Source organism: Furipterus horrens, unplaced genomic scaffold (assembly GCF_987537825.1).
Source record: "Furipterus horrens unplaced genomic scaffold, mFurHor1.1.pri manual_scaffold_3, whole genome shotgun sequence".
Lineage (NCBI taxonomy): Eukaryota > Metazoa > Chordata > Mammalia > Chiroptera > Furipteridae > Furipterus > Furipterus horrens.
In genome coordinates, this window is record NW_028327173.1 from 200734033 (window position 1) to 200760273 (window position 26241).

General features: G+C 43.0%; 1 protein-coding gene across 2 annotated transcripts in view; it reads right to left on the minus strand.

Moving 5' to 3' along the window:
• Nucleotides 1-26241, minus strand: part of KCNK10 (potassium two pore domain channel subfamily K member 10) — a 117292-nt gene that overhangs the window by 22396 nt on the left and 68655 nt on the right. For both annotated transcript variants that reach the window (XM_090271273.1, XM_090271274.1), the window contains exons 3-4: nucleotides 18114-18231; nucleotides 8240-8400 (exon numbers count right to left, since the gene is read on the minus strand). In XM_090271273.1, coding sequence (XP_090127399.1) covers nucleotides 8240-8400; nucleotides 18114-18231 — 279 coding nt within the window. The remainder of the gene's footprint in view (nucleotides 1-8239; nucleotides 8401-18113; nucleotides 18232-26241) is intronic.

Sequence of the window (26241 nt, forward strand, 5' to 3'; positions counted from 1 at the left end):
TGACTATGGCCAGGACAAAAATGTTAATTCCATGGGAAAAAGAGCCCCCCAAATGACATGGGAACAGTGCCAATTTTAAAAGTCCGTGTTGCTCTGTCCCTTTGTACTCAGCTTTTCTGAGTATGGGAATCCTTGTCGAGCATTAAAACAATTCCTCAATCCCCACAAAACAATAGAGCTTTTGGTACCCACTGGCTGAAAACAAATCATGAAGAAAAGATACTATGAATTCAGGAATCACCTTTTAAAACGAATTTAAGTGATGAGAGCCCCCCCCCCATCCTACATTTGGAAAAGGGCAGCACATGTCTGAAGGAGACATACTGTTTATTCTCTCTACCAGCAATGCCCGATGCACAAAAACATTCTCGGACCCTTTAATATGGCACTTAAGGCCCCGGGGACCCCCCCCCAGGGGGAGAACCACAGCTCTATACTCTACACAAGAGGCTAAAACTCAGCAGTACACTGCAAGACACAGTTCAAAACCATTAGGTCAAAAATGCGACGATGCCCAGATGCAGCTAGCTCTCTTCAGAAAATAAAAAGCAAAGCACTTTTTCCCAGAAATACAAAGTGTGTTTTCTCTAACATGAATGTGCATTTCCTAGGCTGGATTCAACTCGCATGGCCCTTCCTTATACAAGGCCATCAGCGCCTGCTCAGCAGCGGGACCAGACTACGCCTGGTGTTCTGGCACCTCCCAAGGGAGCTTCTTTTTGGGGTAAAGATACCAAAACCTGACTCGCCTCTCAGTAATGACGTGTTCTCAACATTTTCCCTTTCCTAGAGCAAAAAGTTCTGAAAAGTTTCCTAAAGCTACTTTTTATCAATAACTACTGATATAACCATCATTTAGAAACGTGCCACCAAGTGCAAGGCCAGAGATCATACACTCAGCTCCATGGAGGGCAGACTCAGTTCACCAAAGGCACCTCTCAATTTTCAGGAACCTAATTTTCTGGAAACTATACCAGCATGGTTTATTACTTGCCTGGCTCACAAAAGTAGCATGCGGCTAGATGTAAAAGGAAAAAAAGGTTGTTATCTTTTTTTTTACATTGATAAATGTAATTATTTTTAAAGTGCGGTTCTACAAAAGGGTAAAGGACTATTATTCTATTAAATCCGTGTGCCTTGCAGAGAACCCAAACTAGCCTGTAAAAACGGGTCACCAGGGGTGACTATGGAAAATCATCCACATATTAAGCTGATTTTTATGATACTTATATAAATGAGTGCTCGTAAAATTCTTATATTAAATTCACAATTCAAAAGTACCTGGAAGTTTTAGAAATAGGTTACCATACAGCACCTCTGGACTTGCAGTGTCTCAAAGTGCAAAGATACAAGAGGTTTTAATTAATAAAACCCATGGGATCACGTCTTCAACAGGCACCGCCAAGCAGATAATGAATACAAAATATTCCAGAGACTTTCCTCTACCGGATAACCTTCTTCTACCACTTTCCTTTAGATTAGGACTCAGTTAAATCCACAATGGGAATTAAAATCTTGGTGTTGACACACTGAAACTCCAGATTCTCAAAACCACTGAAGCAAAGTGCTGAAGCAATTGGCAGAGCCCAGAAAAAGAAGGACACGCCTTTTGAGGCCAAGACCAGCTGCCTCGGCCAACCACAGGCTTAGCTGGAGCCGTTTCCTCTGTAGTCAGCACTGAGTGGTCTGCATGAAGTGTACAGAGAGCAGAGAATATCACCTGCCCCGCTGCTTCTCTCTCGGAGGTGGGTCATAACGAGTCAGCCATTGGACAGTACAAGCCTCTTTCATAAGCCCACATTCATATCAGTGACATAATGGACATGAGCAAGGACGCATTTAAAACCTAGATTAATCTCCAGGAGTAGAAAACACTAAAAAAGAGATATTTGCTAATGATGAGTCAGTATTGGGGGGATAGGGCAGGTGTATAGAAAAGAATCAGAGGCTGTGGTTCAATTCAAAGGATCAATAGATGATATAAAGTTGGAAAACCCTTTGAAAACAGATACAGGGCCAATATTAACTTTTTCTCAACTGACCATCTTTATGTGTCCCTGGGCCATACTAACTAATCTTTCATGAAGATTCTTTCTGAACCATCTGATGCTACCCCTGCCTTGTAAGAGAAAGAAGAAGGAAGGATAGTGGACAGACACAGTCTATGCGCACACACTGGAGCACAGAGATCTGGTGTGAAACCCTTGCTCTATCCCTTATGGGCTGGGTGACCTTGGACAGGTCACAAAACCAAAGTGAACATTCTGATCTCATAAAATTAAGAAGGCAAGTGGCCTTTTTGAGAGGGTTTTTGTACAGCTTACTCTAGACAAAGTCCACAACCAGTGTCTGGTGTAGAGTAAAACCTCAGAACAGATTTGCATCTTATCTCTAGACTTTGGGACTGAAGTGCCACAGTATTCAGTCTGACCTCAATCAGATCTTACTGGACAAATGACAATTCCAAGTCTCCCGACAAAGGTCACTACATATAGAAGTTCATGAGTGACTTCCCAGAAGGTAACAGGTTTCCGGAAGTACCCGTGATCAAAGTTTGCCAGAAAGAAAAAGAGACTGTTAAAGCTACCATAAAACGTTTTAAATGGTAGACACTATCCAGGTGGCATTTTAAGTGGTTATATTTTAGGCAGAGCTTGATAGCTTTACTGTACATAGAAAGGAGGAAAGACGCATTTTAAAGACCATTGAAACCTTCTATAGTGATCTCGGATGGCAACAGAAAACCTCAAAAGGACACTGGCCAGTTATCAAAGATAAGCTGAGGAGGGAGAGAGAATCATACCGAGTCAGCTAAAGTTAGTGTTGAGATTGTCTGCCTGCTGAAGAATAATAGCAGAATAATCCCGCTTGACATATTCATTGAGTCAAGTCCCCAGGCATTTTCCCTTATTGGTGAAAAATGATCTTATTCCCAGAGTATAAAATCTCTAAAGCCCACTTGAAGGACCCATCTGAGAGAGGAGAATTCTGAGCAAGGACGGCACCGGCACTGAAGAACTGGTTAAGACCTTTGGTAGAGACACCGGAACCCGTGTGGAAGATTCAACCAGGAGACCAGGGCTTGATCCTGGGGAGCTGCAGGACAACTAACCCCTTATATCCCAGCAGAGTTGTGGTTCTTACCTGGAATGATCTTGTCCTTGAGGGGACATTTTGTAATGTCTGGAGACATTTTGGGCTGACATAACTCCAGGCCCTGGTGATACTGGATCTAGTAAGTAGAGGCCAGGGATGCTGCTAAACACCCTACAATCACAGGACAATCATTCAGCCTAAAATGTTAGTAGTGCTGAGGCTGAGGCACCCTGCGTTAGAGGAAGGGAGAAAAGAAGGGACCATCACGGACAAACTGTGTCGCAGGCTGTCATTAAGAGATGTCATGCAATCTGTCTTGTGGATGTTATCTATGTAGTCTGCCCCAAGTACACATCCAGACCTATCACTATAGCTAGACAATGCCCTTGAACTAATTTAGAAAAGACTTGATTGATAAAGGTTTAAAAATAGATGCCTTCTTTGCATTTTAAAAGAACTACCTCCCACCCCCTCTAGTGCCTCAGGGAAAAATAAGAAAGCAATTGTCCAGGTTGAAACCAGAGTCTCTGTTCTGATCACAATCAAGTCACATTATTTATGTAACATTAATCCTACTGAGTTATTTCTCGGGAATTTTTAATAGTGTATACACTAGGATGGGCATGTTATAGAGGCAGACAGAGGCACACACACATTCTCAGGCACTCTCAGCCCACCACCTGGCTCCCCGCCCACCTATTTAGGCACCATGCTGATGTGCGTAACTACTTCCTCAGCATTTTATCAGGGCTTAGAAATTGTACCCACACAGCTGAAAATAACACCCAGTTTCCAAAACAAGGAGTTTTCTCTTCTTGAAATAATAATTTTTTTAAGTCAGCCCTATTGCTGCTGGGCGCTAGCTCAAAGACTCCTTGTGAGAAACAAAGCCTCCTGCCAATGTGTTCCTCACACCTTTCCTTGACTCATGCCAGGCACATGGCAGAGGCCTTCAGAAGTCCTAGGCTTCCACTGCCAGCCCCTTCCTGCAATGCAAAGTGATTGATTAGCCCACTAATTGAACCTCACTACCAGACTGAGATTGTCATCACCTGGTTTTAAGCATTTAGCAGGCTCCAAAATCCCCAGGTAAACATGGCACCCATAAACTCAGGGTAATGTGTTATTATCTGTCAACTACTTCCAGGCTCCTTTGGCTTCAAAGGCAAATAAACATTTCTGCTGTATCCTTGGGAGAAAAGGCCAAAGAAGAAAAATGAAGAGTGCCCCATGGTTATAGAGGTAATATCAGAAAGCCTGCTAATCAGCCAGATAAAAGGAGGCAGCTGCTTCCTGCCAAAGACCAAAGTCCAGCTCAGAGCAAGAAAATGGGATCCAGTCCAAAAGCTGACCAGTTTTCCTACAGCATCCTATCAAGTGACAGTCGACCTGGCCCAGCAAAAGAGCCAGCCCGCAGCAGGGGAGAGAGAGGCTGCCCACTTCCAAAACCTGCTTTGGTACCCAAGATCAGCCCTGCTTAATCCCAAATCATTATGCTTCCTTGCTAACTGCCCAAATTTCCCCCTGCAAACCTAGGAAGAATCATTTTTACTTTATATTATATAAATAGTTGTAAATCAACTCCAAGAATTAGTACGATATATTCAAGACACCTGAACTCCACATTGGTTTCATGGTGTGGGTTAATATATCTGACAGTAAGTATTTGTGGCCCACCTGGAAGGCGTTAAGGCGGGATTAGCAGTTCAGGACCAGGCTTGGCCTCCAGCTCACTGTGGGACACTAGGCAAGTCACTAAACAGATGAAAGACTCCATTCTTGGGCTGTGAAATGAGTCTCACTAAAGTAGTGTTCCCCAAAGAGTGATCTCCAGGCCTTGTACTCTCAATCCTAGGGATGCTTGTCACCCTAGAGTGAGCCCAGGAAAAGTCCCAGGGAATATGTGATGCACATGAGATCACTCTTTTCTCATCTCCTTGCCTTCCTGCAGATCAAGCAATACATTTCAGGTCCCCTCTGCAGTGTGGTGGGTCCAAGGGACTAGCTCAGGCCAATGGGCTGTGACTGGAGGCCAAGGCTCTTAAGAGCTGGTGTGCAATGCCTAGCTCTCTTCACCCCACCCTTATGCCCCCCAAACCCCTAAAGCGTGGAGAGGTGCCTGGGCTGCAGCAGACCTGGCAGCATGAGAGTAAACTGGGGGTATTGTTACTATAGCATAATCCAGTCTCCCCTCACTGATTCAAGGATCCCAAAGGCCACATGATTCATGACAAAAGGGAGGAAGGACTGCTTCCCGATAAGTGGTCTGTGTGGCTAGCCGGAGATGACACTTGTGGCAGGTGCTGTCATTTGTTTACCCCAACTTCTTCTTCGCTGACAGAATTCTAACTAAGCTCATCCCAGCCCTGTGGTCGGCCCCAGGACTGTGACATAATAAATGGGTGTTGTTTTAAGCATCTGCATTTGTGATCATTTGTTACACACAATAGAAAATTAATACAGCTGGGAATTCCTTCTAATTAGGGTGAAGTGCTTACTAAGTCCCTCTGGCATCAAAGCTAAGGCTACATTCTCTGATGAGCTTCTTAACAATAAAGATGACATTTTAATCTCCATATGACTCCTTTGTCTATTTCTTGATTAGTTCTGAGCTTCGGAAGGCAAAAAAAGAGTTTTCTTTTATTCACCCCATAAGAACCCCAACAGTCAAGCATTTCATTACTCTGTAGCAAGAATCATTCCTAAATAACACAGCTACCCTCAGCAACTCCCCAAAATGAGGCTCTGATGTGGTAGAAGGACCCAAGTCATGTCACCTTGAACACAGGCACCTGAAAGGCTGATTTCATTTTATATCTTACCTCCATGAAAAATTCTCTTTCCTAAGAACTAAGAAAAATAAAAGCACAGCAAATAAAAGGAAAGCCTTAACAATCATTGAGCAGGTGGAAAACACAAACAAACAATGAACCTTCTCCATGGGAACCAGAAATCACAACCCCAGGTTTTGTTGGTTTGTATGATTTTCAATTCTCAAACCTAAGAGTGACTGGCCTTTTAGATAGAGTTTGAATGAATGAACATGAGCCTGGAGATGTTCTACCAAGGCTACATGCAGCAAGCCAAACTGCTGTTTGTATCTCCTAGAACTCATCATCCCTTCCAACTCCCCAACAGTGCCCTCCACCGGGCTACAGACACCTACGTGGTGTGCTGGCAACCCCGTGACACACCGCCGTCCCCTGCCCGGAAGACTCCCAGGCTCTGATGGCCGCGTTGTAAAGAACTGAGTGGGCCATCGGCGTGAAAATGAAAGGTGAGATTTTTATGGCTCTGCCCACGAGCCTGTGGATTGATCCACTGAGAGGCAGCTTTCAGAGGAAGGAGAACAGCACTCTACTTGAAGTTCAAAATACATTAGGGAAAACTAAGCCCCCCAATTTGGTAACAGATCTCAAATGAGTGCAACCTCTTCCCTCGTTTAGAATATAGTAACTCATTTTTTTTTTTTCATAAACAGGAATTTCCAAAGCTTTCCCAGTCTTTTCTTTCTACAAATGAAGATACTGCTACCTAGGCCTGATCTCCATTTGAATCCGCCAGATTTATCTTTCTCTAACTCGGAGGGCTAAAAGGGCTCCTCTGAGAACAGCTCTTGGAGACAGGGTTGCCCTGTCTGATTTAGGGAGACCTGAACCTCTGAGAAGCAGAGAAGCTGAGCTCTGGCAGTTTCCATGGTGACCACTGAGCCCAGGTGCATGCTCTAATGAGGCTGGCTGACCAGCCAGCGCTTAGGGAGCAAAGGTTGTGGGACATTCCAGAAAAACCCACATGCCAGGGAGCTGCTCAGATGACATCTGAATGGGTAACTAGCCTGCCAACAAACACTTCATTCAGGAGACAGACACACAGTAGCTCTGGGCTCTACGTGCGTGTCTGGCCCCATGCCAGCCTCTTTCGCATACATTTGGTCATTTAATCATTCCCAGAACAGTATAAAGTAGATTAGAAATCTATCCCCACTTGCCAATGAGTAAACTGAGGCAGCTCACCTAGGATCACGGAACTCATAAAAGAGTAAGTTCTAAGCCAGCCATAGGGCCTTATCATCCACTCTAACCAACTAAATGGGGGGACTCTCCTCCATTCTTCGAAAGAAAAGTTGAAGTCATGATTTCTTGTCTCAGGAAAAAGCTAGTTCATATTCAGAGCTTACCAGTGATTTATCTTTCCCATCATTGCTAGTTTCTGAAAAACATCTCAAACTGTCATTTTTAAGTACTAAGTCATGAGGAAAATTCCCTAAAAGAGGTTTGAGAGATTTGAACATTAGGTCAGTAATGATAAAGAAGTAAATGATAAAGAGAGCAAAAATGACCTTACATCAAAGCAAAACAAGTGTTCTGTTAAATCGTATGACTGGGTGTGAGTTAAAGGGCTGGGAACCCCATTCCAATCACATCTACTTCACATGCCTGTCACTGATGCCCAAAATGTCATCGTTAGTAAATAAGTTGCTTGGGTTGAGGTTTTTGTCCCTTGTTTAAAGGTTACGTATTCTCAAGAGTGGGAAAAAAAAAAAACCCCACTAACCCAATAGCGACCACCAGCACTGTAGTATGAATTCATACATCAGTGTACTATTGCTGAGGTGGCATTCAACAGTGGGAGGAGCAAGGGGAAGGAGCCACGAGGAGGCAGACCCAAAGCACAAAGCAGTGTCTAGAACAGACAGACTCTGGAAGAGATCCCAGAAGCCAGGATCACCCTGAAGACACTGTGCTTGCAAATAAAATGCAAGGAAGAAGTTCTAAAAACGAAATGGATGAGTTTACAGTTCTCTAGTGCAAATTCACTGAGGAACCCATTTTCCACCTTTAAGAAGAAACAGAGTATGTTTTGCATCTTCAGAAAATCTGTGTTGGCAAATCCATACTTCACCCTCTGTGCTGGGAGTCCAGAAACACCACTCTACAGAAGGTAACTAACTACCAAAGAGAAGAGTTCAGGCGCAGTACCTGTGACCACCAGCAGCCGAAGAGAAAATGTGACCAGAACATTAGGCTATTCCATTAAAAGTGGTAATGATGTGATAACGCCCTGATGATGATTCCTTCGGCACCCCGTCAGGCTAAAGCCAATCAGATCACAGAGGTTAGGGTTCAGTAGAGGCAGTACTCACTCGAAAGACCTTCTCCACTCTTGCAATGCTTTTCCCAAAGATGGTTCCAAGTTGGTCTCCAATTCCAGCCAATAAGAAACCAAAGAGAGGAATTCCAAAGATGGCATATAAAATACAAAAGATTTTGCCTCCTTCAGTGCTTGGAGCAATATTCCCATACCCTGGTAAGAAATATTAAAAAGAGAGAGGGATAGTGGTGAGGTGGCAGAGAAATTGGAGTATGGAACGCAAGGCTTCACAGACCCTTTATAATGTTTCTGCATCCCCACCCCCAACTTGATGAGCTTTAGGAAGTAGAACTTCATTTTCACCCGTAACATTCAGAACATTATTTATTGCTTCCTTCCCTTCTCTCTTGTAAATAATGTTAAGTAGATCCAGGTTTCCGGGATCTAATGTATTTAGTTAGATTGCATTTCAGGCAATTTGTGGTCACCCAGAATCCTGGGCCTGTCTGGTTTAGGAACACCTGCACATCTGGGAAGCCTGAAAACAGTAGAGTGGAGGAAGCAAGGCCATGCCTCGTTCCCACACCGACAAGGATATTTAGTTCCACCCAGCACCCTCTCTGAGACCAGCCTGTCCTCCCACCCATTTCTGGCATTGCGAGTCATCAAGAGCTAAATCAACATTTGTTGGTGGAGTGGATTTTTAAATACAAAAGAATCCTTTCATAGGCAGGTCTACTCGTATATTTGGCAAACAGTGCTTTGAAAACACCAACATCTTCATTCTTAAGAATTCTGCAGTTACATAAGTAACTTAGCATAGTGAATAGTGGCCTTACTCTAGACAACAATTCTCAACCTGTGGGTTGCGACCCCTTTGGGGGTTGAACGACCCTTTCACAGGGATCGCCTAAGACCATCAGAAAACACATATATAATTACATATTGTTTTTGTGATTAATCACAATGCTTTAATTATGTTCCATTTGTAACAATGAAAATACATCCTGCATATCAGATATTTACATTACGATTCATAACAGTAAAAAAATTACAGTTATGAAGTAGCAGTGAAAATAATTTTATGGTTGGGGGTCACCACTACATGAGAAACTGTATTAAAGGGTCGTGGCATTAGGAAGGTTGAGAATCACTGCTCTAGATGGATAGGACTGGAGACAGTAGTGTTGAAAAAAAAATGGGTTACAGCATTAGCAAAATTTATATAGAAATGAGGATCTCAGTTACTGTTATTCATTTTTATGCCAACAAACATCTAGATAGTCACCTAACTATTCTCCCATATTAGGGTGACTCATGTGAGGTCTGTTTCCAAATCCATCAGTGGGTGAGGTGTTGGGTTCATGGTTATCAGCGTGTTGGGGACACAACGCCTTAAGGAATGAGGTTGATGAAAGGCGCGTCTGTCATCTTCCTGTGTTTGTAAAGAACTCACTGTTGCTTTCTGCTCTTGAGTAATGAGTCACCTAGTGATTTTCCTTTTCAATTCTCCATTCAAAAACATTCAAACCTCTTCTCACAAATTATCTAAATTACAGTTTCCATTCTATCCTTGAGTGTTCAGACCAACCTCCTCATCTCTCATTTCTTTAACTCAACCACCATTTTTATTGAATGCTGCAAAAAAATGTCTCAGAACTTTTTTCAGGTGTTTCAGGACCTCAGACAAAATAATTTTTTCTAAGCATTCCCCTCTAGAACAATCCTATTTACAGTAGCCCTCTTGAAAAGGGAATAAATGTGCCTATACAGCTTCACATTTTGCAGGGTTATGGTGACTCTCAGGAAGATTCTAGCAGGTTCTGGAAACATTTATGACTCTTGCTTCGCTATCTCATAATTGCCAGATTAGCACCAGGGAATATAGGTTTTCTGTGAGTCTAAAAATCAGAAAGAAATGCACTGCCGATACCGGCAAACAAACTGAGGTTTTGAACATGCTGCCTAGGCATCTTCTTAGCCCTAACAAGTGCTACACACCCTTCCTCCAGCTCTGAGAGGATCTGCCCCCCAACCCTTGCCTGGGCCAGGGGTCATTCCAGTGTCATCGAGGAGCATGAGAGAGAAGTAAGACCACAGAGGCTTCAGATCCAATTCCCCTCCTCCTATCCAGTTGCTCTTAGACACTCACTTAGCTGTCCCAAACCCTAGTGTAAAGTACTACCTGAATGCAAAGCCTATAATATTATCATTATTAGCTCCCTATTTATTCAGTGTTTCACAGACGAGAACACCAAAATAAAAAGCAAACTTCTTAAGGGTACCAGTGAAGTGATATTTAAATGTCTTTAAGTATATTTAAGGCCATCACTTCATATCAGACACAAAGTAATCGCCATTCCTGAGTAACGCTGTATTGTGTACATGGGTGTGTGTGCGTGCGAAGTTTTGTCGTCTGCCTCTAATGAACTATTTGCAGAGATAGCTCCAGCTTTGACAGTCAACACTGTCATTCTAGGAAAATCCCAGGACTTACATTTAGGAACTTTGCTCTGAGGCAATAGAAGGACCACATTCCTGGATTCTTGGCTCTAGTGGTACCAGCCTGTTAGACTGCCCAGCCCAGCCTTCCAGAATGCCTGGTAGAACTTTGAAGGGAGGTGTAAGGGTTGTGTGTAGGTTCCAGAACTGGAACTAACAAGGATTCCTGTTCTGTTTCTTCTGCTTGCTGACTCTCAGATCTCGGATAATCTACCTAACCTTTCTGCCTCACTTTCCTCGTCTGACAGGCGAGGCTATTACTAGCACTCGCCTTAAAGCTACTAAGGATGAAATGAGCTACATGTGAAATGCGAGTTACCTGTGATGAATTAAAGACATCTATGCAAAGCCTGACACAAAGTAAGCACTCAGTAAGTATCAGCAATTATCACCTTGCCCCGGGTTTTCTGTAGGAAGAAATCACTTCTGAGCAACGTGTCTCCAGGAAAACTAAGCCCCAAGAGAAAACAGATAGTTGGTTCCTACTTTCCCTCCGGAAACTCTGTTGTTCTCTCACAGCACCAGGACAGGGACAAAATGTCTGTACCTCAGTGTGGCTGGCTCAATACTTGGGAGGGCCCATGACTGGACTTGGGGTGTGGGTATCTCTTGGTAGAGCCGAGGGGGGTGAAGGCTGGAAAGTGAGAGAGGATACGCAGCTGCTAGAGAGGCAACAAATCAGGCAGAACTAGCCCAGAAGATTGGAACTGGATTGAAGTAAAGCAAAGGACATCCAAGAAGCTACTCCACCAACTGGCTTCTGGCGACTTTCAAAGGAGAGGGACAGCAAGGAGAGTCTGTTAGGAATGAGAAAGACCAAGGTGAGGCTTAGCTCTATTCATACCCAGCTAGAAAACAGTCCCAAGCCCTCTATGAAGAGAGAGCCAAAGTCTAAAGAGGATGGATGTCTGAATAGCACACATGTAATGCTCCTATTTGCTATTGACGTGCCAAAATCAAATCTTTGCCAAACCATGCACTGTGCAGCCCTGATATGTGGTGAAGAGTATGCATCCCAGAACCAGAATGTCAGTGCATACAGGGCTGGCTTTATGCGTGTGCGATCTGTGCAAACAAGACCTCACGTTTAGAAGGGGCTCCATGCTGTGTTTCATGCTCTGCTGTTGCCATTTTGATGTTCTCAATCATTTTTTAGCAAGAGACTACATTTTCACTTTGCACTGGGGCTCGCCTATTATGGAGCTGGTCCTGCTGAATGAAGCAAGGCTCCACTGCTTACTAACCATGAGATGTCAAGCAAGTTACTTAATGTCTCTGGGCCTCAGTCTTCTCATCAGTAACATGAGGCTAATGACAGTGCCCCCCTCATGTAGTTAATGAGAGACTAAGATGAGGCATGTGGAGCACAATGCCTGGAATCTAGGAGGTGCTCAGTGACTGTTAGCCGCAATGATTGCTCTTCCTAAAACCATGGGTTAAACTTCCCATTCAAGTGCTGGTTAATTAGAAATAGCTGCCCAGGTTCCTTGGCAGGTATAACTCTTACATGAGGCCTCCAGGCAAGTAACACAGTTACTGGCCACCATCTGGAACCTGCCCACAGGCTCTCTCTGATGTAGGGGAGTCAGGGGACTCAATCTAAAAATGCCTCAAAGACTAAAATCCAATTGCCTTCCAGAGCTGTTGGTAAGAATGCCATCACTTGCAGCCCTTCTGCAAGCAATGGCTTGTGGGAAATTCTCTGTACACAGGAGTGAGTGTCATGCCTCCAGCTTAGAAAAGGTAGTTGCTGGGGGACCCACCAGCAGAGTCCACGTTCAAGGGCAGATGGGACCTTCTCACCTCAGTATTAGTTACTGAGAAAGGGGACAGGTGCAGGGCAACCTCAACAAAGACAGAACAGAATCCGGCCTTCCTTCTGGCAGGGTTCCTGATTTGGAAAATACCTGAATACATTCCCTTTGGCTATACACTTGTAAATCTTTCTGAATATCTGAGTAAAAAACATATTAAAAAAAAAACAACAACTTTTTTTTTAAAAAAAAGAAGAAGAAGAAGGCTTTGATATCCTCCGATAAAAGGGACTTCTGGGACTGAGTAGGTTTGTTGCTTTTCAGAAAAGAATCTATTATTCCTCAGATCTCTCTATCCACATTCTAAGTAATGAACACAGTTTTGTGTGTCTGAAAAGTACATAACCTCATGCAGTTCAGGAGAGTCTTTCAGGAAAGCAATTTGGCAAGCCTTTTAAAAGTCCATGACCTTTGACCCAGCAATCCCTTGGGAATCTTTCCAAGGAAACAACCAGAGATGAAGACCACACTTCATGTACAAAAGTTCTCATTGTGATACTAAAAGAAGAAGCAGCTTCAGCCTCCAACAATATGGGATTACAGCATGGATGGTAGAGCCAATGGAATCCATCAGAGATTGTTTTTCAGAAGAAGCTTAGTGATATGGAGAAATGTTTACAGTATTATGTGGCAAATTATATGAACTTGAGCAGGCAGGCTAATGTTTGTGTATTTCACAAACAACGAAAAGACAACTCCTCAGCTCCAGCTGCTCCACAGCCTGACTCCTAAATTGTGGAAAATTTCTCAGGGAAAACTAAAAAAAATCAGTGAGTTCTGAGTATTCTTAGAAGCCTTGCTACCACATGTGATGAATAATGCAAAACTACTATTTCCTCACTTCATTATTCTTAATGTTGTGCTATGGTTCTCTTTGGAATTCTCTAACAATATGACTTGATAAAATACTCTCCACTCTGCAGTTATATTTTACCCAGCTAAGTGGTGGTCAACTTATAATACATTATTTTGTGATATATTGAGAAAGAGAGACAAAATAGTATTTTTTCCATTGAATAGAACAAAGACCCAATCTCTGGCCCTAACACTGAGCCACAACACTGAAGTGGGCTTGTGGTTTGGGCAGGGTTTTATTTATTTATTTACTTTCTTTCATGCCTGTTCTGTAGTTGTTTCTTGTTCAATACCCACCTTCCTTCAGATTTTTTAGAAAGACCCCTATCCTGTGCCTAGGTATGACACAGCATCCTGCCTTCCAACATAGAGGCAGCACCTTCTGAAATAGCCAGGACACAAGCACACGAACCCACAGGCTCATCCAATGGAATGGTCCCCCTAAGACTTTAAATCTAACGCAAATGGCCCAAAGGAGGTGGGAGATGGTAGCTGCAGTGTCCAGCAAGGTCAGGCACTGGCCATAGAGGTCAGAGGATGCTTACTGGCCCTCCATGATCTCTGACCTCTAAGTGTTCATTAGTTAGAATTTTTCAGTGTTAGGTAGTAGAAAACCCAGTGCAGATTGGCTTATGCAGAAAAGGAAATACATTGAGCCTAGTAAATAGGAGATCTAACATTTAATTCTTAACACTTCATGGATAGCTCAAAAGATGGGAACAGGAACCCCCTTTATCACTTCCCTTTTCTCACTCTGCTTCTTTATTGTTAAGCAAATTCTAGGCAAAGCAACCCATCAAAGGAAGAAAAGGCAGGGTCCTGGGCCTATTATCTCTTTCCAGATTTACCTTGATTAAGAAAGGAAATCACTTCCTCCAAAGGTCAAGTAACAGCCCAGGAACTGAGGTTCTTATTGGGTTAATTCAGATCTCATATCTGTCTCTTAACTAAGGACTGTGGCCACTCGCATGAAAGGTAGTGGGTTTCTTAGGCTAGACGAGGTGATTCTTCCACTGAGACCTGCCCAGAGTGGGGAGGAAGACCACTAGGGAACTGGTTATCAGAGTAAGTGAATGGGTGCCAGGCATCAGAAACAAAGGACTACGTGTCCTTTGAACAAACTCAGAGATTCTAGAATTTGCATATTACAAAAACAGATAATGTTACCTATCAAATGTTCCTTGATCACATAATGTCAAGCGGGTCAAAGAACACAGTTGTTCAATAAACCAAGTCCCTGGGTCCCTAACGATTAGACACAAGAAGTACCATCAGAACTCATACAAATGTAACTATAGTGTTTGTCAGTGCATCATACAAAACACTGATTTAGCCATTTTATAAAACAAGAAAATTCAATTTTATTCTCTTTTGGGGGCTGTGAGGCTATGGACGAATAAGACCCAATCTGGTCTGGAGTGTCTGAAAAAGATTCTAGGCCCCAGCCTCACTAATATAATGCACACCCCTAATATGTGTAACAGTTGATCTTAACATATCTGCAGATCTGCAAGTGTGAACCTAGTCTGACACATAATTAGATGAAGAGTCTTTAGAAAAAGGAATGACAATTCTCTTTCATTCCAAATGTCCTTATTGCACATAACTTTCTTAATGACAACAGTGTAGAAACAACACAGGTCCTAAAGACCAGGCCTAAAAATGAAAATAAAAACCTGTGCCTCTATAAGACAAGCATTAGCTTCTGAAAGTTACAATGATAAGAAGTTGATCACCAAAGATGTGCATCCCCCCAAGAAAGGCGCACTCTCCAGTACCCACTTCACGGGGGGTCTTGAAGGGAAAGGGAGAGAGAAGTGCCTCCCAGACAGCAGAGTCGGTCCCCTGAGAGCTCAGAGGAGAGAGCTCCTTCCAGATGTTAAGGAAGGAGCAAGGGCAAGGGCAAGGGCAGCGGGGCCTCCCAGTGCCTGTCCTTTATTGCTGTGGACTGGTGACTGCTTTGTGTCTACAATCCTTCTGAATGAAAACTTTTATTGCCATGTGACTTCAGTATAGTATGGGGGCAGATAACTGTCAAACTCATTTTCAGCAGAACTGGGACAGAGATATAATCTAGCAATCCCACCCCAGAGAAATAAAATAAAGAGAAGAAATACAGAGAATGATAAAAGAGCCCATCAGTGGCAAATCTCAGAAAGTGTCAGCAAAAATCCAATTACAATGGTGAGGGTCTCACCCTGGTCAGTGTGGCTCAGTTGGTTGGAACATTGTCCCATAAACCAAAAGGTTGTGGGTTCAATTCCCATCAGGGTACATGCCTAGGTTGTGGGTTCGGTCCCCAGGGTGTGTACCCGAGAAAACCAACCTATGTTTCTCTCTCACATCGATGTTTCTCTCCCTCTCTTCCTCCCCTCTAAAACAAAAAAACAAAAAGTGAAAGTCTCATCTTGAACTTCAAAAAATACATCTTTGTTTGTACCAGGTATGGATATAAGTTGAAGAGGGATAGCAGCAGAAATCCCCCTGAACTTGATCTGGTCCAGAAAACAGACAAGGCAGGACTAATCATGCAATAACACAGATGGGCTGGATCTTTAGGAAGCACTCTGTTCCTTCAGCAGCAGAAAAAGCAGAGAGTTTGGGGATGTGCTACCTGAAAAGCTGTCTGCTTCTCCCTGCTCTCCTCTCCCCAGCCCCATGGAAAATTCAGCAGACAGCTGGCACAGGAATATCCACTTGGTTTGGAGACAAGTATTTAAAAAAGAAAATGGCCCAGCATAAATATTAAGCTTCCATTTTAAAAAATATGAAAAGAGCAGCAAAACTTATTAAGATATCAGTAAAAAAAATGTCACCCCAACAGAAAAAATTATCACAAACTATGAAGTAATCCCCTCTAAGAATCATCACAGAGAAACCACAAAGCAGAAACGCAAGAAGTCAGGGAAAAAAATAGTGAGATAACAGGTGAAGATGAAATGGGAACTAACAGGACTCAGGAAAGAAATAGGAAGGAAAAAATCCACGAACGATCACAAAATGACAATACATTTGGAAGAAACAGATGGCAGAATAGACACTCTGAAGAACACACACACACACAAAGAATAGAGAGGATAAAATTACCAAAATGAAAACCAAATCTTAAGAGTAAAAAAGGCATAAAGGGAAAATGACAGGCATAAAATACAGGCAGAGAAATGTTGACATACGTGTAGTTGGCATCTCCAAAGGACGGAACTAAAACCATACAATAGGGTAAATGTTTAAAGAGCACAATCAGAAATACTTCCCTGAAATCAAAGAAACAAAACCTAGTAGTATCATCAGAAGAAAGATAAAGATATAATCTTTTGCATAGCTGAGCAAAAGATCAAGTCACTTACAAAAGGGAAAATAGTGGCCTGACATCAGGTTTCTCTACAGCAGCGTAAACATCAGAAGAGAGAGAAATAACACACACAAGACCCTTTAAAAACAACGTGTGAGTCAAGGATTTCATTTCCAGCTAAATTACCATTCGAGGGCAAAGCTGCCATTCTGAAGAACACAGAAACTTAGGAAATATCGCTTCCATAAGCCATTCTTAAGGGAACTATTTGAAGATGAGTTTCAGCCAATCAGATGAGGATGAGGAAAACCATGGCAAAGGGACTTGAGATGAACACTGACAATATTTAACTGAGAACTACAACTAAAACAAATGTGAGTATCAGAAGAAGAGACCAGAACGTTAATTCTATACCCTGGTGTTACAGAATGACACGAAGAGTGATGATTGAAGTGGAGGAGAGGAAGAAGGTGGATGCCAAGTTCACCTTACAGGCAGTAGCAGAGTAGGCAAATCGTCTAATAGAAGTAGAAATATATTTAGTAATTTAAATGTAAATGTTAAAAGGATGATATCGAGGGGGAGATGTCATTGTCCATAATAGGGAAGTAAGAGATACTGCTTGAAGACTAGAACACTAAGTTGTTACATACTATTATAGTTATAAAGTTAACCCCTAAGATAAAAATATAAAGCTCCCCAAGTATCAGAGACAAAAAAAGGAGGCACACAAATATTATAAGACAAAAATTGCCACAGGAAAGAATTATAGAGTACCCTATGATCAGTTGTCAAGAGCATTTACCTAGTTAAAAAAATGCAAATGTTCACTTTTGATCTAATCAAACTATAGTGGGAGGACAGGAGGATGGGAAGAGAGCCCCTCTCCAGAGGAATGGATGAAAGAGAACTAATTCCTCATCTTAACACCATAGGAAGTCAAGATATAATTCCTAAAACTGAACATTCTGGAAGTGGCTATACAAGTGTGATATTTAGAGTCATGAAAATTAATATCAAAATAACCAAGCAAAAGAGAATAAAGTGGTTGCCTGGGGACATGAAAAACTGCTGGCTTCCATAAACAAGACAAACTTTCTAGAACGTTCTGGTTCTTTCATCTATCACTTTAATAAAAAGTACAGTTTTTAAAAAGGAATTGGGGTGCAGCTGAAGCAGTCTGAGCTCAACTGACGGATTCGTATTTTAATTTTTCACTCTATCCCTCTCATGAGGTCTTTTCAAACTAATGACTCCTCAGTCTTTCACTTAGAAAAATGAAATTCTTCATTCCGCTTTGCCTTGTACTTAAAGCCACCACAGCCACTGCTTTAATGTGACTGTGCTTCACAAGCCTCCTGGCAACCTCGAGCTCTGCCCTGTGTGTGTGCTGGGCGGACAAAGGTCTGACCCAGCGCCATGACTGGCCTGCAGAGGAAAGACATCGGCAAGCGGCTGGATACCTATGGTGGTGATGACAGTCCCCGCAAAGAAAAAGGCACTTCCGAGGTCCCAGTGACTGCTGTTGTTGGAGGAGTTTCCTATTGGACTTACTCCTGCGTTGTCAGCATCCAGGGCGTGCTGCAAAGAAAGCGAGAAAGCGTGAGACTCGGTTTAAAGAGTGAAAAAAATAATACTCTCCCTGCTCAAGAACCTACAGTGATCTACAGAGGGCTGATTACGTAAACAAGGGTGCGGTCACAATGTGAAACACTACACACCCACTAATTAAAATTAGGAAATTAATTGTAAGGAGTTGGGAGGGACTGGTGTATATAGTATGGTGTCATTTATGCAGATATACGCAACAAAGCCCTGGGTTATACAAATTGCATACAAATTTCTTTGAGTATACATAGAAAGATGTCTAAATATCACCCAAAGTGGTCATTCCTGGAAGACAGGGTTTCAGCCACTTTTGACTCCTTTCTGTTTTGTTAGAATGTTTTACACAGAGCTTGTTTCAGGAGTACAGGAGGTCAGAGCTTGGGTTCCTGGGTCAGACTTCCCTGGCTCTGAGAACCTTGGGCAAGTTAATTTAAACCTCTCTGAGCCCAAGTTTCCTCCTTTGAAAAGTAGGAATAGTAACACCTTCCCCCACAGAGCTGTTGTGAATATTAAATGAGATGATCCATGTAATGCACTTAGCTCAATGCCCTGCACCGAGTTCGGGTTGACCTAATAGCCAATATCATGACTGTCATTTCACTGTCTCCAAAACACAAAGACCCATATTGTTTCTTTTAAAAATAAACGACAGTGATTCCTTGCTGCCTACTGGATTTGGAATTCCATACAACTTAAAATTTCCAATACATTGGTCACATTGATGATTCACCCCATCTCATACTCCTAAAGGCTCCAGCCCAGGCAGGACGCTCCATGAGACGGTGCCTCACTGTTCTGGACTTTTGGCTGGCTCGTGCCCTCCCTACAGTGCCATCACTTCAAGGTCTCATCCAGGCCCACTTCTTCCAGGAGGCATGTGCAGAACGAGGTGACAATCTCTCCGCAGCCCTCCTGAGCTGGACCCTGCCAACCCCTTTCGGGCCAGAGGAGAGGAGAGGGAGAGCAAGCAGAGGAGCCGCAGTGAGGAAGGGACAGGTGGAGTTTCAGAGGGAGGTGACAGACATAGAGCTACTTCTAGAACAACTAGGGACTCTGTCCCCTGGAATAACACCATGTGGAGCTAACAAGACACAATTAAATATTTAAATGTGATTATATTTATCCTAAATAATGCCATTTAAGCTTTGTTAAAACAGACATTGTTGCCACAAGTCAGATTACAGGTGAAAATATCCATCATCAGCATATATTGCCTTCATGAACCTGAGCTATTTCAAATTTTCTAGACCAGGGACCGGCAACCTCCATTCATAAAGCACTAGATAATAAATATTTTAGGCTTTGAGGGCAAGTATGGTTTCTAGTGCGTAATTTTCTGTTCATTTTACAACCCTTTAAATATGCAAAGACTATTCTTAGTTCACATGCTGTACAAAAGCAGACTACGGGACAGATTTGGCACACCCTTGGACAACTGACCCGACAATAGAAAAAACTCTCTTTTGTTTAAGTCCTTTAGCTATTCTTTCCTGCCTCCAAGAACATGAACTCTATGCTGGCCTCTGTTTCTAACACAAATGCTGGCACCCCAGAATGTAAAATCCAGCTGTGTGGGATGTGTACAGGTCGTCTTTGCCAATGGTTTAAGTCGACCTAATTGACAACAATCATTTATTCATCAGGGGCTCTGCGTTAGAGAAAAGACAGATGGTGAATCCTCTCTGCTAGTAAAATATCCACTGTCACTATGCCATCGGTGCCGTCAGACCCAGACCCACCCCTAACTAGTGTTCATCTCCTCATTATCTATTCAGCTCTGTTGGGCCCAGCTGGATGTAACATCTCAGGGACAGCTCAAGGCCTCTGTCACTTGGGTGACCTCCAATCACACCATCGATACCTAATATTTACAACTTTTGTGAAGCTGCAAAGAGAGCTTGGTTTCCATCAAGTCTCACTGGACTGAGTATCATAAGCAGACCCAGCGCTGCATGTAAAGCCACAGATTTGCAGGAAGGCCAAGCTGAGACACTTACGTGTTTCACTGCAAAATCTGAAGTAAGGTTCCTTTTCAAGTTTCGGTTTTTTGAATCATGCAATTTATAAATATTTAATGTTTACATATGTGACCCTCGAGGGAAGTGTTTATCGGTTGAAAGGAAGGGACACGAACACTTGTTGGACGCTTTCACTGAGCCAGGAACTATAGAAATGTTATATCATTTTATCCTTTGCACAACTCATGTGTTTTTCAGTTTTATCCTTTCTACAGCTTGCAGAAATAAAGTAAAATAATCCCTCTCTTCAGCGGTAAGAAAACAGGCGCAGGAAAGCTAAGTGACTCACCCCAGGTGACAGAGCCAGGAGGTAGAGAGGTCAGAATTCAAACGGTGCATCGGTCTAAGAATTGTCTAAGAATTTAGGCAGGAGGGACCACGAGGGATCAATTCTAATTAGACTGCTCCCTTGGAAGTGGAGACAACAAACTTCATTTTGTCTCTTAGAGCTGGTGAGAGCTTAACTGTGTTGCATTAAAAAATAAATGTGAAACCTGGCTGCTGTGGCTCAGTGGATTGAGCGTCAGCCTGCGAACCAAGTGTCGCTGGTTCGATTCCCAGTCAGGGCACATGACTAGGTTGCACATCAGGTCCCCAGTTGGGGGCACGAGTGAGGCAACCACACAGTGATGTTTCTCTCCCTCTCTTTCTCCTTTCCCCTCTCTCTAAAAACAAATAAATAAAATAAAATAATAAAAATATCTAAAATAAATAAATAAATAATTGGGAAATGTTGCTTTTATACCCTGGGGTGGGTGTGGGAGTGGTGAACAGAGAAAAGAGAGAAAGCTGTGAAAAACAAGGAAAGGAAAAGAGAGAAAGGAGTGTCAATTGACATATGGGAGGTTCAAGGTCAGCTCCAGCAACGCCCAGTCCTTTTGAAGAACACATCCATCCAGTACCCAACTTTAACTTGTTTTATTATGATGTCAATTCTTCTCTCAATCCCTCCAAATCTTCAGGAAAGTGGACTATACATGCAAATGCCTTTGGGAAGTAGTTTTGTGGAAATTTATTTAAATATAAGGGTTGTTATGGCGCTGTGGGGTCAGAGTGTGATTTAGAACCAGAAGTAAGAAGGAGAAAGATAAGCCCTTCAACGAGTCACTGAGCTAAGGCTTTGGACCATCTCCAGTCCCAGAAATGAGGTATGCTTCTTTGCAGATCCGATAAGTCGGAAAGACTCCAACAAAACACCAGAATTAAAATGAATCAGCAAACTCGGGTTATGTGCAGACAGGGAAAACCCAGTATAAATGACTGTATTCACTTGAATTAATAGCATCATTTTTAGATCACTCAGAATATTTTTGACTGAGTTCATAGTTCTAATTTTACTTACCTTCTAAAATATTTGAACTCAAGAAAACATTTTAAAATTACATTTGTTGTTAAGTTGCCTCCCTCTCTCTCTCTCTCTCTCTCTCTCTCTCTCTCTCTCTCTCTCTCTCTCTTTCTCTCTCTCTCTCTCTCTCTGCATTCAGGCTGCAAAAGTGAAGATAAACCAGCCCATTACAAATGTCTGAGTACATAGATAGTGAAATGAAATGATATAACTGAGCTATGTATTGTTTGGCTTAAAGATCAAACAAACAAAACTCTCTCTCTTTCTCTCCAACCTCCCGCCCCGCCCCATGCATTAGGACCACCTAAAAGACATCACAGAAAAACTGCAGCCTCTCACAAGTGAGGCGGGTCTGAGGCTGACAGTGAAGGAACAGAGAAGGGGGTAACGATCACATGGACCTCCCTCAGCTGCCCGCCAGTGCTGTAATCCCACAAGGCAAAGCCTGGCTGAGTAAATCATTCTCCGGACAGCGTGTGATACCATCATGAGTGTTAGCGCTACACTGAGATGAATGATGACCCACAGGGGACCACTAACTGTCTGTGGCTTTTCTCCTATGATCTGTGTGCTCGGGGAGATAATCTGTTTCCTTATGTGGCACCAAAACGGAAGATGCACAATAATCACTCAGCTTGTCTGAGACTCACTAAAGAAAAGCACCGACGGGCACCATAGGTGTGCATGCCAATAGCTAAGGTGATCGTATGATTTATGGACCAGTCCAGGATAATGGCAGAGAGTGGAAGGTGACTCTTCGCAATCATGCTAGGACCAACCCAGGACGTACGGTCGCTTTCTCCATAGTCTACACCACTGGGACAAAAAGAAAGGACCCCTCCTCAGAGGTCACGAAGGTGACTCTGTGTCTACAGTATTCTTTGTCCCAAAGGGATGGATGGAGTAGATAGTTAGCCAGGGGTTGAGGCAGGGTGATGGGGTGGGTGTGAAAGTGGCTTCATAAACGTATTAAAAGTGAGCATACTTTCAGCTAGGAATGGACAGAAGAAGAGTCGCAGACCCTGTGAAGCAAAGGCCATTGGCAAACCACACGCATTCCAACTCAAAAATGGCCCTAATGATTCCAAACCTTGGCCGCATCCTTCCACCTTCTCACACAGTGGTGGCAGAAAGGGCCTCGGGTAGGAAGTGAAAAGATGGTGTTAATTTGTTTGCCACTGTTGCTTCTTATTCCTCCTGCTTCAGAAGTGCTTCACATATAGACATTTCACTGCAGCAAACGTGAATACCGTGGCGCTGGGGAAGAGGCAATGTCACGTCCACCTGCAAGGCCGCATCATACTCTTTCAAACCACACTGGGAGGGTATCAGAGAGAAAATCTGGACCCACACTCAGCAACACTGATTCTAAGAAGTCTTTGCTTTAGAGAGAGAGAGCAGGTCAGCAACTCATGTCTTTCCTGCAACAGAGAAATTTTGTGGCTAGAAAGGCAAATGTCCAACGTATGCAAGTTTCTCAATTTCTCCAGGCCTCGGTTTCCTCATCTACCAAATAAAGCACCTTCCTTGCAGGGATTTTATTTTTTATGTGTTTTTGATTTTGGACAGTGTGCCTTGTCATTTCATATATATAATAATATTAATAATATTACAGGATTCTTTTCTGAGAGCTTAACTAGTGCACAAGGTCACTCAGTTCACCCTTGTGGTGACCCCTTAAGATGGGTATCACTATCGTCCCCCGGGGACACAAGACTTGCACTAGAGCAGCACCTCACCCATGGTCACACGCCTCATGCATGGCCACACCAGCATGCAGATGCTATTAGAATTGTCAACAGGAAGATCACCACCTGAAAATGCTGGGAAGGCAGCTTCTCTCCACCCTCTGAGTTCTTCCTTCTCCCCATCTCAGACCATCTTGGCCCAGCTTCCTGCCTCTGGGGAGAGCAGGCTGGTGCCCACCCAGCTGGGCACCTCAAGTATCTGTGAGAGGTGGAGGGAGAAGGGAAAGAGGATTGATGCTCACGTGCCTTCACCTCGCACCCAGGCAGATGGCCCATGCTGGGCTCCTGTGGCCACACCACCGCAGGGGATCCCACAAATACACGCTCACAGAAACCAGGCCAGGCCATAAAAAGGCCAAGAGAAAGGCACCTTCAGGGCCATGGTGACTATTATGATGGTGTTTATTTTTCTGCTTTCCTAGCATCCAGTTTTGTGCAAATATTAGCCTTTCCTCGGGTCCCCAAGGAGCCAGGCAGCAGGCTTTCATCAGAACTTTACAGCCTGGTTATAAAGCTAAAGTAAAAACCAGCTGCAGAAGGGATAGGATAAATGGAAAATCTGTTTGGAGAATAAGAGAGGGAGAAATCCAAGGTGAACTGGACCACACATCCAAAGCCGATGGTCTTGGACAAGTTCGCTTTCCTTGTTCACACTAGTTAACCCTTCTGGCAATGAAATGTTCTAAAACCCAATTCCTCAGCACCTAGGTCTATACTCATGACTAATCCGTCTAAATATTGTCATGTGGAATCCAGTCATATCTGGGGGAGCTCTTTTCCTTCCAAATTGTGTCTAACAATGTGGAACTAATTTTCTCTCTTTTTGACTACATGGAAGGATGAAATAAGAGAAATTTTAAACCACAAGGAAAGCATCAAGTCTAAGGAAGCGAAGCTATATGCTCAGATAAGATCAATGGACTTTCAGACTGCCACCTTTCATCTCAGTTTGGACTCACCCGCTACAGACTCAATAACAAATCTGACAAGTGATGTTGAAAAATCACCCTGGTCCTGAGGAGAATGTATGATGTACGCCCCGCTTTCTCTGCCCTTGAGGTTATTCCTATCAAAGATGAGTCTATCCAAGTTCTGGGGGAAAATTTTTTACCGAACTAAAAAAGCAGCTACAGGAATTCTGATTAATTGCAGCGTGGGCTAAAGCAAAGATCACTATTCCTTCCACTGCCATTCCATGCCTTGGAGAGAGTCTGAACTTTAATAAATGATTAAAACCATGATTTTTAAAAAAGGATTCTTCTGCTACCTTGTTTTGGTCGTAGCTATTTATTTAAAATCTTTCTTGGTCTTGAGTGTTCAATATTAATCCTAAATTAATATTTCATTTTCTGTGCACCCTTAGGGAATGTCAGCACCAGCAGTCACTACCTTTCTCGGATGATCATAACTTGACATGACACAGAAGTGGAGACAGTCCCAGCAACTTCAAAGAAAGTTCTAGAATTTTCATAAAAATAATCTTAGTTCCAGCATTTGCAATGTGCCTTCTTATCTTATTCAACCTTCACACACACACACACACACACACACAAAAATCCTGTAATAATAAATCCTATTATTATTCCCGTTTTCTAAATGAGTCCATGGAAACAGAAGTACCTTGCCCATGGTTATAGTGTGAGTGTCAGAGCAGGTTCTGGTTAATAGCCCACCCTGTAAGCTCTGGCCTTCTGCTATCTCCCACAGGTATCTGTCCAGCTTGCAAACATTTTTCTAAAGCTCAGCTGTCATGTCACCTTCCTCCACCTGAAGAAAAGACAATATAGAGAAGTAGGATTTTGTACCTCTGGTCCTCATTTTTCAAAGAACCAAAGATTAAAATCCTCATTCACTGGGTAAAGTTAATCTGCATCAGCAAGCTTTTCTTCCCTTCTGCTTATTTCCACCAAGAAGAAAAGAAAATGCCATATTTTTCACTCTATAAGATGTACTTTTTTCCCCCCAAAAAAGTGGGGGGAAATGTTTGTGCATCTTATGGAGTGACTATTGCGTCACAGACGGTGATGTGTATTACCTGACCTGTCAGCGGTGGCAACAGCTGTTAGAAGAGGAAGCGGTGGGCCCACGTGAAACCCCTGGGGACACTTAAATGTCCCACTGTACTGCTGAATCTCAGGGTGTCTGGTCAGTATGAAGATAGTGAAGAAAGTTATATCAGTGATTGTGAGCAACTGAGCTTCATAAATTCTGACACTAGCAATGATGAGTTCTTGGAGTTCCCAGAAAACTAGAAGAGTACTTGAACCTTAAAGTTTCTCCTCATTTGTTAATGACAGTGATGATGGTTCTTAATATTGCTGTTGACTACTGTTCACTTTAGATGGTTGAAGTATTATTATGTTATATTTTATTAAATATTTTAGAACACCATTTGGCTCAGAATATTTTCTTTTCTTGTTTTCCTCCTCTAAACCTAGGTGCATCTTATGGTCAGGCACGTCTTACAGCGCGAAAACTACGGTATATGTTCTCCATGTAGACTGGTGCAGACCTGAGTGACAGCCCATGCGCTTTGGTTTCAAAGACACTATACTGACCCAGCCGCCACACCTAATGGGAAGGTGAAGAGCCATGTCCCTCTGGAGCACAGCCAACAGATCATCATTATACTCTGCACTCTTGTCACAGGTGAATGAAGGTCCTCTTGGGGGGATCCACAGTTGAGTCAGAGACTCCTCTCTGTGCACAGAAGGCTGAGTGTTTCCTTATCTTCCAGCACCAGTCGCACTGGGCCCTAACTAACTACTCAAGCCACGTCGGTCTCCCCAACCAGGTACAGGGCACTATGGTTAAAAAGTAGTATGGATTCTGCAGCCAGTGTCCAGAGCCCACTTTTACTTCTCCCTTAAGC